This window comes from Anomaloglossus baeobatrachus, chromosome 1 (assembly GCF_048569485.1).
Source record: "Anomaloglossus baeobatrachus isolate aAnoBae1 chromosome 1, aAnoBae1.hap1, whole genome shotgun sequence".
NCBI classification, from domain to species: Eukaryota; Metazoa; Chordata; class Amphibia; order Anura; family Aromobatidae; genus Anomaloglossus; species Anomaloglossus baeobatrachus.
In genome coordinates this window covers 91,664,990-91,685,161 of record NC_134353.1, presented here as the reverse complement: position 1 = coordinate 91,685,161, position 20,172 = coordinate 91,664,990, and the positions used below count along the sequence as shown (strand labels likewise).

At 42.8% G+C, this 20,172-nt stretch overlaps 1 protein-coding gene across 3 annotated transcripts in view; it reads right to left on the bottom strand.

Moving 5' to 3' along the window:
• Positions 1-20,172, bottom strand: part of SLIT2 (slit guidance ligand 2) — a 474,993-nt gene that overhangs the window by 88,839 nt on the left and 365,982 nt on the right. For all 3 annotated transcript variants that reach the window (XM_075346920.1, XM_075346918.1, XM_075346919.1), the window contains exons 12-14: positions 13,222-13,293; positions 7,427-7,570; positions 7,089-7,252 (exon numbers count right to left, since the gene is read on the bottom strand). In XM_075346920.1, coding sequence (XP_075203035.1) covers positions 7,089-7,252; positions 7,427-7,570; positions 13,222-13,293 — 380 coding nt within the window. The remainder of the gene's footprint in view (positions 1-7,088; positions 7,253-7,426; positions 7,571-13,221; positions 13,294-20,172) is intronic.

Below are 20,172 nucleotides of genomic sequence, written 5' to 3'. Positions count from 1 at the left end.
GAGTAAACTCACCATCCCACATGCGATAAAAAGGACATACCAGCCATCCATCTGATGTTGGATTTGATGTCTCACGAGCTCCTTGGATTTAGCTGTACACTAATGTAATTTAGAAGTGATAACTGAGCGTTGACTTCTCTGTCCTGACCTCTAGCTTGGATGCCATGTTTCCATGGTCAAAATAAGCTTCAGAAGAGCACAGTAAATGTATGTGCACAGATGACGTGCCCATCAAGGTTTTCCTTGGAAAAGGCACATCAGGAAAGAGCCACCAGTGTTTTTCCTGAAACGACTTTGCTGGTGGTTTTGCCATAATTTTTGTGGCTGTTTTTATAGCCTAAAACAGTGGTCCCCAACTTTTCTGACCTTGAAAACCACATGAACCACATTTAGCTCTGAGAGAGGGTCGTGAGCCACATCAGGCTACCGCCCATAGTGACACCCAGAGCCCCTGTTACTCGTATGACAGCCAAAGCTTTTATACAGAGATCACAGTGAGGCAGTATATCAAGATCCAGAGGTTCCTACCTTACCCCCATTCAGATCTATGTGGGACTACTCACACAAGTCACCATCTGGAGACCTGCTCTTTATAGTTGCTTGCTAGACCTGGTGCTTATGCCCAAAGCTGGCAGACAGCCGCGAGCCATACAACATGGGCCCGCGAGACACATGCGGTTCCCGAGCCACCAGTTAGGGAGTCCTGGTCTAAACTATACCTAGCCAAAAAGAGTGGGTGGCTTCCAAATGAAGTATAAACATGCTACTTCTACTTCTTCTAACCTCTCCATAATTCCCAAACCCTCAAGAAGATCAAAGAAGAAACAAAAAACTCAATGTGCACAATGATGTGATTTTTTCATGTTGTGGATGATGTTCTTTTTCTGTGGTGCTTTTTCTGAGGCGCTTTTTCTGTGGCGCTTTTTTTGAGGCGCTTTTTCTGAGGCGCTCTTTCTGAGGTGCTTTTTGTGAGGTGCTCTTTCTGAGGTGCTCTTTCTGAGGTGCTCTTTCTGAGGCGCTCTTTCTGAGGCACTTTGTATGAGGCTCTTTTCTGAGGCGCTTTTTCCTGTGGCGCTCTTTCTGTGGTGCTCTTTCTGTTGCACTTTTTGTGAGGCTCTTTTCTGTGGCGCTCTTTCTGTGGTGCTTTTTCTGTAGCGCTCTTTCTGTGGCACTTTGTATGAGGCGCTTTTTATGAGGTGCTTTTTCTGTGGCACTTTGTTGAGGTTCTTCTTCTGAGGCGCTTTTTCCAGGCAGATTCCTACTGAAAAAGCTGTCATGTGCACCTACCCTAGGCTATCTTTGAAATGACTTTATCCAATCATGTGATATTTTGGAGGGCATGAAAGGTTTAATATTTTTTTATTTTTTGGCAAAGTTTGCCCTGTAAAAATAAAAAATGTCCCAGTGCCAGAATCCAAGTGTATTTGAGCCAGCAGATAAATGTGAGAAAGGGAATAGATTAAACATAGTTTCTGTAAAGTATTCAACAGATGCGGCATTTGCCTCTCATTTTTTTCCTTGATCAGATCCACATTGAGAAGAATAAATGTATCTACATTATTTTGACTTAGAAAAGACCTCTAATTCAAAAAATTAATTAGCGTCTTGTAAAGCCCAGTCTCTTTCAGCGTGCGGGCCAGCTGGAAGCATTACAAATGTACAGGTTATTCCAGGCCTCTTGTATTTCAGAGGGAAAAAAAGCCTGGGAATCCAACATTCGCCTCATAGAGAGGGTCCTGCCAGAAGCGTGCGGCCTGGGAATAGACTCGGTGCTGGCAGTGCAGGGGTTAACACGCTGCCCTGTCACATTGCTGGAAATGACGGCACCTTGGTCTCCTATGACAATATTACATTACTGCACTTAAAGCAAATTAGGACCCAATATATAGAAGGAGTCTGCCCTGCCTCACATATTCCCATATCCTACTGTGACCGCTATAAAACATCCAGGTGTTTATTTCTATGGGATTTACACTTCTGAAAGTAGCGCGCAACCTGTATTAGCAGGAGCGAGAATCCGGATTTGTGTTTGGTCAGCTCGGCATGTGACCGCACATCTCAGCTAACAACACTCTGCTGGTGAGAATCTCAAGAGTGCGCTCTGCTAAAAAAACCTTCATTACAATCCCTGAAGAATGGATCGAAAAGTGTCCTGAGGTCACAAAAAACAACAGGAGTGTATCTAGGGAGGAAAAAATCCACATGTGTTAGAGACAGCGGAGGACAGAGACCACCATCGTGTGAGATGGAAGCCGTGTAGAGAGGGAGAGATTCATTACTATGTATGACAAAATTTGAAAATTATATAATACAGAAATCTATCATCTATCTATCTATGTCTACATTACCATTTATCTATCTCTCCATCCATCATTTATCTATCTACTATCTCAATCTATCCATCTATCTCCATCCATCTATCCATCCATCCATCCATCCATCTATCCTCTCTCTCTATCCATATCTATCTATAATTTATCTACATCTAACATTTATCTATCTATATTTATCTATATCTATCTATGTATCTATCTCTCTCCATCGATCCATCTCTCTATCCATTCCTCTCCATCTATCCATCTATCTCTCCATCCATCCATCTCTCCATCCATCCATCTCTCCATCCATCCATCTCTCCATCCATCCATCCATCCATCCATACGTGCATCCCCTCCCTCCCTCTCCCCATCCCTCCCTCCCTACATTCATCCCTCCATTCATCCATCCACCCATCCATCCACCCATCCCTCTTGCCATCCACCCATCCATCCATCCACTCATCTATCTATCTATCTATCTATCTATCTATCTATCCATATATACATCCATTTATCTCTCCCATCTATTTCTCCATCTGTCTATCATTTATCTATCTCATTATCCATCTATCTATCTAACCATCCATCCATTGAAATATCATCAATCCATCCATCTCTCTCATATCTACCTGTTTGTCTGTCTGTCTGTCTCTATCTGTCACATATATTATATATGCCCTCCCTCCCATAGCTATTAATATGGAGGATATTTTCGATTCAGACCACATTGCTGACACATTGCTCGGCATAAAAAAAAAAGCATGCGGGAAATGGATACTCAAAGGCAAAAAACAGAAGCCAGAGAAGTAAAAGTCCCTCAGGAAATTAAACATCTGACAAGTGCCCGTCTACTGTGTCACATCTGTCACCAGATCTGAGAATGATATTGTCGCTCATACTGACTTTTATAATTACCCGAGGAGCAAGAATTATTTGTACAATGTGAGGATTTTATGACATGTACGGATGATTAATTTCCTATTTTTTAATTGTAATGTTTTAAGGGCATTTTACAAAGTCTTATGTTAGATTCTTACTTGTAGACCAAAGGAAAATTCAGGAATAAAAGACGACCTAATAGTATTTTTGTTCTCCTGACAAATAGCGAAAGTGATAATCATGAGAAATAGAATAAGCCACATTGGGCGATTTATTATTGCACTTACACCTTTTTGTTTAGTTTTTCGCCTGTTTTTAATTTGTTCCTTATTCTTTTTTTTACTTGCACCTTACAGGCTATGTTATATGTGTGGTCCCCTGTTTTATCGTCTACGTTCGCTATCGTGGGCAAGGTTTGGGAAGGTTTCCAGCGGTTTTCAGCTGATTCTTCACAATTTTGCACGAACGTACTCCAGCACTCCCCTGAATTGATTTTACGTGTGGCATATAGTTTGTTGAAAATGTTACTCTATTTTAGTGAAACCTATGACTATCTGGGCTAAAATGTCTGCAAAAAAAAGAGGTCAATGACAAAAATAATGTGTATTTTTGATTTGTGAAAAATTAATGAACGGTTTGCGACGTTTGGGAGAATCTGACAACAAAATGTCAAGAAATATGACAAGACATTGATTTCTAAAAACAGAAATGACGAATCAAGTCCCATAACTTCACCTCCGAAAAATGATTTGAAAAATATTTAGCTCCCCTTTGGTTTGGAGGACATAGGTTTAGCTGTTGGTTCTGTACATTTAGCAGCAGTTGAACCTTAGTCTTCTCTGCCATATTAGTCAGTCCTGTAAATTTAGCATTGAACCTTAGTCTCCTCTGCCATATTAGTCAGTCCTGTACATTTAGCATTGAACCTTAGTCTCCTCTGCCATATTAGTCAGCCCTGTACATTTAGCAGTTGAACCTTAAGCGGGCTTTACACGCTGCGATCTCGCTAGCGAGATCGCAAGCGATCGTATCCGCCCCCGTCGGTTGTGCGACATGGGCAAATCGCTGCCTGTGCCTCACAACTTCGCTTAACCCCGTCACACAGACTTACCTTCCCTGTGACGTCGCTCTGGCCGGCGAACCGCCTCCTTTCTAAGGGGGCGGTTCGTGCGGCGTCACAGCGACGTCACACAGCAGGCATCCAATAGAGAACGTAAAATCCCGCCCACCTCCTTCCTTCCGCATTGCCGGTGGAGGCAGGCAAGGAGATGTTCGTTGCTCCTGAGGTGTCACACACAGCGATGTGTGGTGCCGCAGGAACGACGAACAACATCGCTGACAAGCAAAAAACCGATTTTTTGTTTCAGGACGACCTCTCTGCAGCAAACGATTTTGACTGCTTTTGCGATCGTTTAAGGTCGCTCATAAGTGTCACACACTGCGATATCGTTAATGACGCCGGATGTGCGTCACAAGTACCGTGACCCCGATGATAATTCACTAACGATATCGTAGCGTGTAAAGCCCACTTTAGTCTCCTCTGCCATATTAGTCAGTCCTGTACATTTAGCAGTTGAACCTTAGTCTCCTCTGCCGTATTAGAATAAACATAGGTATATGTATTGAAGCCCAACAGCTTTCAGTTAAGATTCCGAAGAAGGTATTCTTCATCAAAAATGAAAAACTGGACCCTTACATTCAAGACAAGAAAATTTGACACCTAATCTGTCAACGGTCTCATATTTAGACCAGTTACCTTCTCTCGTCTATACTTTTTGTCTTTAGTAACTGGAAGACATGCACCGACCTGAGCTACATCTATCAGAAAAGGCTTTCTCCTAGGAACGTCCAACTAAAAATGTTTTATGGTTTTAACATCTTACCTGAAAACACATAACAAAAGCACAAAACACAATGTAAAACATAATTAAAATAGGGCTCACTGTAGGATAAAATAGACAAGGAGCTCCATGCATGTAGACAGCTATCCTACATAAGGGTACATACAAGACCTAATCTGGTAAGGGGCACAATAAGGATAACCCTACTACATCTTGAAACCTACCTGGGATGAAATATTGCTCTTTAGCTACATATACAAGAAGAAAAAAAAAAAAAAGAGAAAAACAAAACAGAAAGTTGCATCTGAATTGCAGACAGATGACACTTATTGGTCATATTCAAAGGTGAAATGGAGCAAAGCTAATGTAACATAAAACCTTGATGGAGATGTAACAAGAACACACACATCTGGTCACAAATGGCTGCAGGACACAGACTATAAAACAACTCTCTACTGCTGTTTAAACCTTAAGTCTAAAAAGTAGTAAAAGCCGAGACACCTGCAACAGCTGGAAGCCACATGATAAGAATATATGTGTAGGTTGTGAAGCAGGAGCGGTATAGGAGGTGGCCCTCAGAGTGTCAACCTTTTGATTAATTTCAACTCGGTGAAAACTCTTCCTGACTTATTCATCTAGTTTTATGATTTTGACTGTGCTTTTCAGTAATGTGTTATAAATTAGGTGGAAGATAAAAAAAGAGCAGAACTTAGCTGCTTATATCGCTCTCTAGGACTGTACCGGTCCATACATAGATGACAGCTAGCGGGTGAATGCTTGTTTGGCAGATGGGTATCCTTTTGGTTAGTGTTTTGAACTGGAGTCATTGGGCAATGGGAAGCCAGTGAAGGGATTGGCAGAAAGGAGAGGTCAGGGAGTAGCGGGGGGACAGGTGGATTAGCCGGGCACCATAGTTTAGAATAGATTGTAGGGGTGCAAGACTGTTAGAAGGGAGGCCACAGAGCAGGAGGTTGCAATAATCCAGACGGGAGATAATAAGGGCATGTACTAGGGTTTTTGAAGCTTCTTGGGAAAGTAATGTACAGATCCGGGAAATATTTTTGAGTTGGAGGCTATGCTATGCATGCAGCTGTTGTCAATGGGGTCATCATGGAAGTAAAGGCTCCCAATATTAGCTGTAAGACAAGTCATTGTTCATCCAATCACTGTATATAATGATTCCCCATACGTAAGAATCATAAGCCTGGACCACCGCTCCTGCGTTCCCTATTAAAGAATGATTAGAATCATCTGGCAGCAGCCTATTTCCAGGGAGAACAAACAGATCGATAGTTGGAATTCCGGATGTCAGATCCTTCTCTCCTTCAATATCATTGGTTGGAGGAACTTGGGAAGAGCCATACACATCTGACCTTACCGATATGGGGTATTTGGCCAATTTTAGCTTAATATGTATGGGGGACATAGGTGTTATAATAAGACAACTATGACACCAGCTTATATTCCCTAACAACAAAAGATCGAGCAATGCCACATGCCCAATTCCACTCTACCACTCTGAACATCATCTATCTAGAGAGACTGGGCCAGTCTCAATGAAATTTTATAGTTTCACCTGGTTTTGCTCTAATTTGCTTTGGGAAGTTAAGATTGTGCAATTGATTTACCACTAATAGCTGACTTTGATATCACAATGAGCTCTGCCACAACTGTATATCTCACAACTCAACTGTGTATCTCATAAAATAAGGGAAAAAATCTATAGCAATACTGTTATATTCTGTAACAATAATATGAGTCACTGAATTAGGAACCTCTATGGAAGCAGCCAAGAACAAGTAAATTTTAAAAAATATTCTCAGTGCCAAGTCATTGCTTTACGTAGAAGATGGTAGAAGTCTTGTTGCAGTATTGCGTAAAGTCCTCCCTTAATATGAGCAAACAGGCAGAATTCTTCTTCCCCGTTAGAAGAAAGTTGACCAGAGAAGATTATGCAATGTTAATAATTCAGGAGTGAGGAGCCATTGCTTGGTTGAGCCATCTACGACTGTTTTTTGGCACGCGAAAGGAATTCAACTAAGTAAATTACCTGAGCAGCGGAATTTCTTGCTTTTGATCTGTCCAATCCTTTTGTTTGCCAGTCGACGGGGGCTGGTGCAACGGGCACCACTGGTCTCAATAGGGTTTGTATGAAGATAATCCGCCAGCCACTTCAGATGGCAATCACAGATAAATGGGTTCTGAGCCAAATGCCTTTCAGGAGTGAATGAGAATGATTTAACATGTTATTCGCAAATGACCTGGCATCTATTTTTGACCATGAATGCAAAAGAGAAGATGGATTATTTAAGAACAAAAACATCCCCCCATAAGACTGATTTCCCATACATACAATCCCCCCACAACCACAACAGGACAAATACTCACAGGGTCTGAATGGCACGCAGTGGAGCGAATGTGCCTTTGGCAATGGTTTGAAGTTTGTTGTCATACAAAGAAAGGAGATTCAGGTTGTGCAGATCCTGGAAGGCACCTACCCGCAGACAATTTATCTTGTTGGCATTGAGCAATCTGATGAATCAAAGATAATATGAATTACAAAGTTATATTGTGTTCATCTGGTCGTAAAGTTTAAGGGCAACTCTTTTTTCTCTTTTATCAAATCTATTATGGACTGTGCCATATAATCAAGGTGGAGTTCCATAAAGTTCAAGAAATGTTAGGAATATAATGATGAAATCTTATGTTCCTCTAGTGAACTAATGGTATAGAAAGCTAAAGAATTGTTGTCCTTTTATACCTATTATCCTCAGTCAGGATCACCGCTGCTGAAGTTTTATTAGCACTTGATTGTGTGGTTAAGTGTTAAATATGGTGATCACAAGATGCACACAGCCTGGATACCAGTTTTTTAAAGGTAGATCGGATCTCTTAAAGTAGCCTTGCATGTTGAGTTGTCTTCTGCTGTCATAAGGCATCATAAGTAGAGATGAGTGAACCCAAAGTTTGGGGTTCAGCCTGAACACAGACAAGCAAAAAAAAGAGTTCGGTTTTGAACTTTGGGTGCTTTACGTATGCTGACCACTCGTGCGAGTATCGCTGTGCTGGGGAAAACTCGGTGCTCAACCCAGTGCAAGCCGCTTGCAGTGTTTGAACGGTTCGTACTGGGAGTAACAAGAGAGTTATCGGATTTAGTGTGTACCCAAAAAAATAAAAATGGAAAAACCCCGCTCACTCTTCACCGAAAGTTTATGGCTGGCTACATGTAGGTAGAGATCCGAACTGCCCAATTAGTGACTTCCATTGGAGCTCAGGTCAAATCCAGGTCCCAAACCGAACTTTATCTAAAATCCGGCTATAGCACCCGAACCAAACTTCCAGGGGTCCGCTCATTCTGGTTGGCTGTATATAGGCAAAGACCCAAACTGCTCAATTAGGGACTTCCATTTGGGTCCAAAACCAAACTTTATCTAAAGTCCGGTTGAAGCTGCCGACCCAAGCTTCCAGGGGTCCGCTCATCTCTAATCATAAGGTAACACCATTGGGAATCATTAAAAGGGTTGTTCAAGCTTGGGAAAAAGTCTGCAGTCAATCTATGTTACGATTTCCAGGATTCATGGGCAGCCACTTGAAACCATGTGTGCAATGTGGATATTTGCGATCACGTGCCGACTAGACTGCATGTGACTGCAAGTATCTAAATCATATACTCATGGTCACATGCTACTCGCTAGCACCGGTAATACTGGGGAATTGTGACATTGCGTGCATGCTGTATACTGTCATGATTCACCTGTCTGCAGTCACATATAGTGACCTCAGACTTTTTTCCCCAAGCCCGGACAACTCCTTTAATGCCCTAACAGGCTAGATTCATTTAGTTCTAATAATCCCAAGATAAGGGTAACATAAAGTAATTCAGATAAATACATGTACAATGTTTTAGGTACATGGTTGTCGTGGAGGGAATGTTTCTGGCCTGTAGGCTTTCTCCTATTACTGGTTTGCTTTTATTGCTTTCATTTGCTTACTTTACATTACACTGTTTGCTGAAGCAGAACATTTCTGTATGGTTTCCAAGGTGCTGTCGGATATACTAATTCCTTTCAAGTGGTTTACAAACTGGATGTGCGGCGGGAGGGATTTTCAACAGGTATAAAAATGTTTTCCTTGTAGCTTATGACTGCATATTGTAGATGAGAAAAACTGATGAAGAGTCTGCAGTACACCAAGATTAGTCATGATGGCCACGAGCCAATGAGTACTTCAAAAGGAAAAGTAGAGTAATCACAGGTCGGGCGTGATATCCCCACATGTGGCAATGTGCTATTAAATAGGTGCCAGGAGGTAAAGAGTTCAGGTCAAGTGAGCAAGCGATCAAGACAACAATCCTGGGATCACCGTGTGAAACAGGAAAAATGTAAGGAATCATAAAGATGTGAAAAAGAATGGCAAGAAAAAAAAAATCAAATATTATAGCATTAGCATAATTAAGAGTGTATTATTAATTATGCATTGCTAATATAAGGCCATCATATTCCACATCACTTTACGGACATCATCACTGTCCCCATTGGGGCACACAAGCTAAGTTACCTATCAGTATGTCTTTGGAGTGTGGATGGAAACCAGAGAACCCGGAGGAAACCCACTCAAACACGGCGAGAACATACAAACTCCTTGCAGATGTTGTCCTTGGTGGAATCTGAACCCAGGACCCCAGCGCTGCAAAGCAAGAGTGTAAACCTCTGAGCCACCGTGGTATTGGGAAGACAAGAGTGCCTTTACCCTAATCATCTTTAAAGAGGTTTCCTTATGTCACAATATGGTACGTGGCTAGGATAAGTCATCACTTTAGGGTCGGTGGATCTCTAGGAGCCTCACACTTTGGCCAGAGTTCCACTTGCGTATGACTTGTGTGAGTCTCACATCGCATCACCTGACACAGCCTAATGCTCTCTGGACACTAGCGTCTCAGCTGCATAAAAATACCTGCAGCCGACCCGCTCCTATCAGGAGAGCGTGCGGCCGTGCAGGGGGATGTGATGCGAGACTCACGCGAGTCATATGCAAGTGGAACTCCGGTCTATCTGAGAAGAAAGGAATGCAGTCCTTTGCATGGTGCCAAGGAGGTTGCCAATTAGCCACTTTGCTTAGCAAGAATATTTCGACACCAGACAACTAACTAAACTTTTGTCCTGGGTAAACCAAAGCCTATGTTTTGAGGAAATTCATTGTAATATAGAGCATAATGATTGTGCAAAATTTCAGTTGACTTCTATTTACTAAAATGTTACTATATCTGGATTAACATGGCAAAAGTTGTGCTCCTGACCTTTTGTCATCTGAGCAAGAAGGCCTGCGGAGACACCATCACATGTTTCTCAACACTGGCAGGAAACTAGCAAGGTCTTTCACCGGGAAGGAACAACCACAGGAAGGGCAGTCTCCAGTCAAGGAGACCACCTATGCCAAACATGGTATCCATCCAGACAGCCGTTTCGGGGTATTTGCCCCTCATCAGTGTGGAGTAGGAATCTGGCTAGTGGGAGCATTGCCTAGTAAAAGACTATGTGAGCAAGGCAATGCTCCCACTAGCCAGATTCCTACTCCACACTGATGAGGGGCAAATACCCCGAAATGGCTGTCTGTGGATGGATACCATGTTTGGCATAGGTGGTATCCTTGACTGGAGACTGCCCTTCCCGTGGTTGTTCCTTCCCGGTGAAAGACCTGGCTAGTTTCCTGCCAGCGTTGAGAAACATGTGATGGTGTCTCCGCAGGCCTTCTTGCTTTGAATATTTCCCAGGGGGCATTGCTCTAGAATCACTGCGTTGAGAAACACGTGATGGGGTCTCCGCAGTGGTGGATGTTGATCTCCCTAAGGTCAACCATCCTTGCTCACATACTTTTGTCATCTGAGTTTGGAAGGAACAGCTGTTTGTCAAACAAGTGACCAACAATTATCTGCATTGTATGGGCAGTAGTGATGAGCAGATCAAGCATAACTGATATTGGCTTGGTCATGCGGATTTTTCCTGGTCCATTTGATTCAAAAAGAACTTATTCTCCATGAATTTAGGGTCCCTTATTATACTCTAGGGCAGTGTTTCTCAACTGCAGTCCTCAAGGCCCGCCAATAGTGCCTGTTTCAGGATTTCCTTAGCATTCTGCAAGTGTTGGAATTATCATCTGTGCAGGTAATTAAATTATCACCTGTGCAATCTAAAGAAATCCTGAAAACATGCACTGTTGGTGGGTCTTGAGGACTGGAATTGGGAAACACTGCTCTAGGGTAGTGTTTCTCAACTGCAGTCCTCAAGGCCCACCAGCAGTTCATCTTTCAGGATTTTATCAGTATTACACAGGGAATAATTCCATCACCTGTGCAGTACTAAGGAAATCCTGAAAACCTGACCTGTTGGTGGGCCTTGAGGATTGGAGTTGAGGAATATTGCTATAGGGTCTTTCTGGACCCCAGAGGATAATAATCATAGCGTAAAAAAATTGAAAAAAATCTTCATATTCACCTTTCCATCACCTCCGCTCCTCACAGTCAACTGTCTGGTGCTCACCGCATCTTCTGATCCCCACCGCTAAAATCCATGGGTCTCTTACGCCCATGAACATTCATGGCAGCATGACATCATAACAGGGATTACAGCACAAGCTACATTAATCACAGGATGCAGCGAGGACCAAATGGGTGATGATGAGGAACACAGGGGCTGGAAGGGTGAGTGGGAAAGTGAGTATAAGGTTTTTTTACCTTTTTTTATAAAAAAAATAATGGTCAGTGGCCAACATTTTGTTGACTGAGCATAAACAAATTCCAAAACATCCGTATTGTGGCAAATGTAAAATCTGAGTCTACTCTAAAGCCTGCTTTATATGTTACGATTCTGCATACGATATCGTATGCGATCGTAACTGCCCCCATCGTATGTGCGGCACGTTCAATTTTATTGAATGTGCCGCACAAACGATTAACCCCCGTCACACGTACTTACCCGTCCATACGACCTCGATGTGGGCGGCGAATGTCCACTTCCTGGAGTGGGAGGGACGTTCGGCGTCACAGCGACGTCACGCGGCAGCCGGCCAATAGAAGCGGAGGGGCGGAGATGAGCGGGACGTAAACATCCCGCCACCTCCTTCCTTCCGCATTGCTGGCCGGGAGCTGCAGGTAAGATCTGTTCATAGTTCTCGGGGTGTCACACACTGCAATGTGTGCTACCCCGGGTATGATGAACAACCTGACGTTCAAGTCATGAGGAATGAACGACGTGCGTGCGATGAACGTTTTACCGTTCATTCGCAATCGCAAGTAGCTGTCACACACTACAAGGTACCTTACGATGTCGGATGTGTGTCACTTACGATGTGTCGGCGGGCTTTACATAGTCACTTATGTCTAATGGCCAGCTCAAAGCCGCCAGACAGAACAGAGAGCTGTCGGATAAATGATACAGCCATTTTGCCCGATTCCCCTATATTCTCCTGTGTTCCCCATGACAGAGCTGTGGCGACTGCTTATCTGTTGGAGGTAAAATGGACCAACAGTCAAAAATCGGACATGATGGATCCTTCTCTCCCCTGATATCATCTGATGGGGTAAAGTTTGGGAGACCCTTTACACATTACACTGTTGGCCAATCTCTATGATATCAGCGGGTTTGGCCAATGTTGATCTAATGTGTATGGAGACCTAAAGACTTGATTAAAGTTTGCCTTTAGCTACAAATACACCAAGATTCATATGTCACCCACATAACTTTGGTGGCATGACCGGTCTATGCCTCACATTGCCTCGAGAAGCTGTTCTATTAGTATTCCGAATATGACAGAAGCAATAAAATGGTATACAATATTCCCGATTGATGTAGATGATAAATTTGACCTACTGAGGGTCATGCGGTAAACACAGCACACATATCATTTGTAGGCTGGCGTGTATGAAAACAGTGTGTTTCTCATTTATGGCTTAATGGTCTGGTTCTGGTATAAATTAAGACAATTTGTGGTTTTTTAATGTTCTGGGTTTCCATCCATCAACTCTTCAGATGCCAGCGGTGGTTGACATGAGAACACATTGCGTCATGTAACAGGAGGTTAAAAATAGGGAGAATGAAAATATTTATATTCAATTATCTAAAAACTTATATTTAACCCTTTTACTTCTAAGACAGTAAATGGAAAGACAGAAATCCAGATATACTCACAGTAACTGTAATGAAAATAATCCTTCAAAAACACGTTGGGGAAGTTCTGTGATTTTATTTCCATAGAGAACCCTGCAATTAGAGCAAAAATAATAACGAAAATGCAGGATTTACTTTCTGTTAAACTGGAGACGATCTCATGACTGACAACATCCTTAATCTCTGTAGGTATCCAACATATTATGATTGTCCTAGGTTAGCAATTTGCATAATTTTTCCAAATATTGCCCCAATAGAGCTAATAATTTCAATACCATGTTGCCCTATTACCCCTCACAATCAATGTTCATCAAGGTTACTTTATCAACCATGGAATTTAAAATAGTAAGATACCTGTCACGGGTGTGTCACGGATGACAGACAGTCAAGTGGTTTCGGTCACAGCGTTTGGCTGCGTAAAATGCTCCCTGACTTTTTATTGTTCCTGCTGTCAGTATTCATTGTAATAGGTAGCTTTCCTGCTGGATTTTCATCTCTCCCCCTTTTGAACTCTGCAGGAGCTTGCCTTCCACCCAGCTGCTGATCATCAGTATTGGTATTTAAATACTCCCTTTTTCCCCTGGACTGATGCTGGTGATATTATTCAGTTCATTCTAGCTCTAGTTGCAAGAAGGTGGCTTGCTCTCATCTGTAGTATGGTTGCTGAAGCCTGCTGAACTCCTGCCTGTGTCATCTGTGAATAAGTAGTTTGTGCTTTTTCCCCATGTGTCTTTCTTTAGCCTTTAGCATTTAGTGGGGTTAATGAAGAGCTCATCCCACCCATTCCCTACTTAGGGTCCAGCACTAGGTATACCTATGGTCAGGTATCCAGCTCAGTGCATAGGTGAGGAACCTATCTAGGGTGGTGAGGGACCCCAGGGACCAAAGGTAGGTTTGGTTTGGGGTCACCATATTATTGTTCCCTAGACGTATAGGTCCCCTTCTCTTACCTTTTGGCACTTGCTTGGTATAATACCCCTTTCCATAGGATATAGAATTATTTACTAATTGCTGGGGATCAGATCGCTGGGACCAATAGTAATCCTGAGAAGGAGGCCAGGAACAAGGGTTTTGCAAAGCCCCATCTTGAATAAATTAGAGATGCGGAACCTCCACTCCTGTGGTCCATGGAACTGCCGCAGAAAGCTGAGCACAACGCTCTACAATTGCCAGCAGTGAATGGAGAAGAGGTTAAGCATTTTTCCCTCCATTCCATTCGGAGAGGACTCTGCAAAAATGTTGTCCCAGTGGTTAGATGCCAGCAATCTGTAAGGCCCCTTTCACATTGCGTTCTGACCTCCGTTCAGTGGTCCTGTCAGGGCTTCCGTCCGAACCCTCAGCAAAATAGGTTTCGGACGCATGCGCCGGTGGGGCCATTGACTATAATGGCGCAGATGGGGTCATCATGTGCTCTGTGGTGCATCATTTTTGGGAGTATACATATTCTGCAGGCGGACACCCAGACACAGTCTACTATGTCTGGGTGTCCGCCTTCAGAAAGCATATATTCCCGAAAATTATGCAAGGCAGAGCACATGGTGACCCCATCTGCAGCATTCTAGTCAATGGCCATGCCGGCGTATGCATCCTAAATCCGTTTTGCGGGGGGTTCAGATGGAAGCCCCGACGGGACCACTTAACGCAGTGTGAGAGCAGTCTAAGTTAATCCCTACATTATACATATAGAATAACGTACTGTTTTAGGAATAACCCTTCAAAGGGATGGTCCAGGATTAAAAAAAAAACAAAACAAAAAAACAACTTTGCTTTCTTCTCCACACAGAAGCACAACTGCTTGTGTCTGGAACAGATGAAGCAATCTTCAACCAAAGGATCTTGAACAATTTAGTTGTCTTGCTTTTTGTTCCTTAGAATCCATAGTGCAGCCCCTCCAAAAAGCTCAAAAAGAAGGATCATTTTTACTGCAATGTCAAAACCACTTGCTGTGCACTTGCTCCATCTTTTGGAACTTCTTTAAGCTGCCTCCGGCTTTGAAGCCCATGAAGCAGCAAAAAGAAGTGACTTGTTGATTCTTCTGGAGTTCTTCACTTCGGAGCTATGACTATTTTATATAAAGAACGCTAAAACAAATGACCCTGGTGTCAAAGCCCTTGTAAAAGACGACCAAAAAGGCATCAGAAAAGACACCTCAGGTAAAACGGTGCCGTGTGCATTGTATAGGAGTGCTATGCTAACAGCAAAGCGTGCCATGCTTGTCAATTTAACCCCTTTCATCTTCCTGACCAGGACACATTTTACAATTTAAAAACTCTGGAACACGGATCCCAGTGAGTCTGAGACTGTTATTTTGTGACACAATATACTTTATGTTACTAGTAAATTTAGGGAAATATTTTTTACGTTTATTCCGTAAAATAAAGGAAATTTGACAAAAATTTAGAAAAGTTTGCAATTTTCTAACCTTTAATTTGTATGCCCTTAAACGAGAGACCGTATGGCATCCGATAGAATGCTGCTATCTTTTTCTCATTCCGAATGCAGCTGAAAAAATCCTGTGTAATTGAATAACATTGGTCCTAGTGCTATCCGTTTTTATTGACTGCACTCGTCTGATTTATACGCTTGTGTGAGTGAGCCCTTAGACAACTCTCAGGACCTGGAGACTGGATCTAGGCAGAAGCCTAGACACAATACTCTAGCAATGAGTGAATGTTCCATGTGTCTTTATGTAGGCCCAAACAGGAAACAAGATGGCTTCCACGTTTCAATATCGGCCATCTTACTAAAGCAGGGGTTGGGAACCTATGGCTTGTGAGCCAGATGTGGCTCTTGATGGCTGCATCTGGCTCGCAGACAAATATTTAATAAAAAAATACCGTATTTTACGGTTTGTAAGACACACTTTTTTCCCCCAAAACTGGGGGAAAAATGAGGGTGTGTCTTACAAACCGCATACGGCTTACAGTGGTGGCACAGGGTCGGCGATAGTGCATGCTCGTGGGGTGTCGCGGTGGCGAGCCCGCGGACTGCAGGGTGCTTTGAATCTCCCGCAGTTGACAAGATCGACTTCATGAAAATGGCTGCAGAGGCGGCGAGTACGCAGATAGGACTCCATGGCCATTTTATTGAAGTCCATCGCGTCGATCTGCGCAAGTGCCACGGCCATTTTCTTGAAGTCGATCTTGTCAACTGTGGGAAATTGAAAGCAGCCTGCTAGCAGATCAATGGCACCCGCCACCTGACACCCCACAAGCCCACAGCAGTATCGCCGACCCTCTGCACACTGACCCTCTTGAGTCACGACACCCCCTCCTCCGTGCCCGCAGCATCACCTACCCTGCCTCCTGGAACCTTCTGAGCCGCTCCCCCACCGCCGCTCCCCTCTGATGAGTATGGCTCTAACGGAATTACATTTTAAAATATGTGGCGTTCATGGCTCTCTCAGCCAAAAAGGTTCCCGACCCTGTACTAAAGGGAGACTGCAGAACACAATAACAGCCTCCAGTGGTGAGGAGTGGAACTGCAGAAAGATTTCGCAAAGTGAATAATAGCAGCCACTAGTGGTCAATCTGTAGAAGGACAACAGAATCCTGACATGGGTCAGTTCTTAAATATAACAGATGGAAGAAGCTTATCTCACTTTTCATAAAATAATTAGTACATGGGAACATGGATCTACTCTGCCTGTCTTGGTGCGGAGAGATTTGGATTAGTTGTAGTGTGTTTATGGAAGAGGAAAAATGTAAAAAAGAGATGCAAAATATCACTTCAAAGGTTCCATATTCATGAATCTTGTAGTGTACGAAATCCTATTTTCTGCACCGGGAACATATACAAGCTGTCATGGAAAAGGAACGTGGAAAATGATTGTTGCGAAGAAAAATTATTTGACAAATCTTCCCGTGTGGAACGAATTTATCAACCTCAAGGAAAATGAGGCTCGGCTAATGTCTGCTAATTTGTCTAAGTGACTGGTGTTTATGGGGTGGCTGTTGGGTGTAGTAACTATTACCTATCACGCGGTATGTGGATATTAATAACTGTCCGCACGGGGTTATTCACACATTATGGAGCCTACAGACATAAGAAAAGCAGAAAGCAGACAGAATGAAGACACTTCTGATCCCAGGAATACAGGAATCGTGTAGAGATCTGCTGGCCAGTAATTCACTAACGCGCAGGTCCGTGAAGGACATCAGATGGATTGCTAGACAACTGCGTAGGGTATTTATGGAAACTATAATATAATATAACAGGGCATAAATTATGCCTGTCAGCAATGCTAATATTTGACGGTGCGCCAATGTAAGATAATGGGCATCACAGAGCTGTAAATTATAGTTGGCTTATCTTTATTGCTGAGGCAGCTCATAAATCCTTACCCTTCCAATTCCAAAAATGTACTAATATTCCAAAAAATGTATGCAAAGAGCCTTTTCAAGAGGAACGAAAACAAAGTGCTCCCCTATTGATCGTAGAAGCCAACAATGACCCGTTATCCTTCATTTTTTTGTTTTCACACTTGCACTTTTACCTTTCCTTCTTCTAAGAGTTGGAACTTTTTTTTCTATTTTTATGTTGATTTTTTTTCTATTTTAATGTTGATTTTTTTTCTATTTTTATGTTGATTTTTTCTATTTTTATGTTGATTTTTTCTATTTTTATGTTGATTTTTTTCTATTTTTATGTTGATTTTTTTTGTCTATTATTTGTGGAACAAATTGAAGTTTTGAATGACACCATCCACTTTACCATACAATGTAGTGAATACAAAAAAAAATAAAACAGCATAAATGGGTCAACAAAATGCAATTTTACCATTGTTTGGTTTTTTTTTGGGGGGGGGTTGTTTCTACAGTATTCATTGTATATTGCCTCTTCAGTGAGGAAGTAGACAAATTCTAGTGAACTCTACTGAAGAGACAATTTGCATATTTCCCAGAGGATCATTGCAGCTTTAAGTCTCCTCACCACTGGCATGCTGGCATGGTGTGTCAGTCTCCGCAAGGAGAATAGCTTCCCCTTTAGACCCTGTCTTAGCCCCTCATACAGCCAGATCAGATCTCATGCTTTGCACTGATGAGAGACAACCATCCCGAAACACCATGTCTGCATATTGAGGTTCTCATTTGGCATAAATTCTAAGTCATATGACAAGGTTCGTAAAGGGTCACTTTTGACTTTTCGGATTGCTACCTCCAATAGGTGACACTAGAATTCGTCTACTTCCTCACTGAAAAGACAATTTGCATATTTCCCAGAGGAGCACTGCGGCTTAAAGTCTCCTCACCACTGGCATGCTGGAATGGTGTGTCAATCTCCGCCAGGAGAATAGCTTCCCCTTTAGACCCCATCTTAGCTTCTCATACAGCAAGATCAGATCTCATACTTTGCACTGATGAGGGACAACCATCTTGAAACACGGTCTGCATATTGAGGTTCTGATCTGGCATAAATCCTAAGTCATATGACAAGGCTCGTTAAAGGGTCAATTTTGACTTTTAGGATTGCTCCCACAAATAGGTGGCATTATAATTCGTCTACTTCCTCATTGAAGAGACAATTTGTATATTTCCCAGAGGAGCATTGCGGGTTAAAGTCTCCTCACCACTGGCATGCTGGAATGGTGTGTCAGTCTCCACAAGGAAAATAGCTTCCGCTTTAGATAAAGCATTTATTGTATGATAAAATGACCTGAAAACGTGATTGTCCAACAGTACGATTATAGCGAAACCAAACTCCTTTTATTGAAATGATGAAAAATATTTTAGTAGTTCTAAAAAAATTTTTTAAATAAATTTAGTTTGTGCACGCGCTATGAACAACAGCAATGGCGGTGAGATATTCAATTAAGGAAAAGGGGGCAAGCCAGGAGGACGCCGGAGGAGGAATAAACTTGAGGACGCAACCCACAAAGACCCGCCCAAGTTGCACACATCAATCAAATTGCAGTGCATTTCTGCAACTTTGATTAAAGATATTTAATCAACCAATCATCGGACATTTCTTTAATAGGTATGCCTGCAATCAGCATCTTACTGCCTGCAGATTGGTCCTCTTTAAGCCCCAAGAACTCCAAAGAGCAGAGACATCTTGGAGAAATCTTCTCAGATATATGAATATACTTGTGTCAACGTCTTACTTAATGGCTATTCCCAGAGACTAGTTGTGTGTCTCCTGGGTCTCACCTTCTTATGGAGTCCTTGTTCCTACATATACAGGAGCATGGCTTAAAGAGGTGGTTCACCCATATTTTTTATTGTCTAATTAGATATTATATTGAGAAACAATGTTTCTCTCAAATTCCTTATGTTGGCAATAGTGCCTGTGAGTGGCGCTATTGCAGACCGCTGTTCCCCGCTCCGGTGACGTCACGTCAAGTTCCGCACACGTCACATTCCTGCGGCGGGCTGCAGTCTTCCTGACTCACTGAGCTGTGGGCGGTGTTGCACCGCTCGTCACAGCCCATCTGCTCCCTGCTCCCTCCTTCCTCACAGAAGAACGCTGCAAGCAGGAGACGCGCTGCGCTGTGACAAGCGGTGAAACATCGCCCACAGCTCAGTGAGTCAGGAAGACTGCAGCCAGCCGCAGGGATGTGACGTGTGTGGAACTTGACGTGACGTCACCGGAGCGGGGAACAGCGGTCTGCAATAGCGCCACTCACAGGCACTATTGCCAACATAAGGAATTTGAGAGAAACATTGTTTCTCAATATAATATCGAACTAGACAATAAAAAATATGGGTGAACCACCCCTTTAATTTGGAATTCTCCTCCTAATGTGTGGAGAGCTCAACGTAGAAGTGGCTAGGAGCCAAAGGTGTGCCTGTAGGGATTTGTAGATGTAAGATACACATGTTCTCTGGTGCTTAACACTAGAACTATTGAGGTAGTCATTTTGACTACTTTGCACCATGTATTTCTATATAGGTGTCACGAGTCCAGTAGTTCTAGTGTTAAGGAGCCCCAAAACCCCCCTTTGGTACACAGGGAAGACATCAATGTTATACC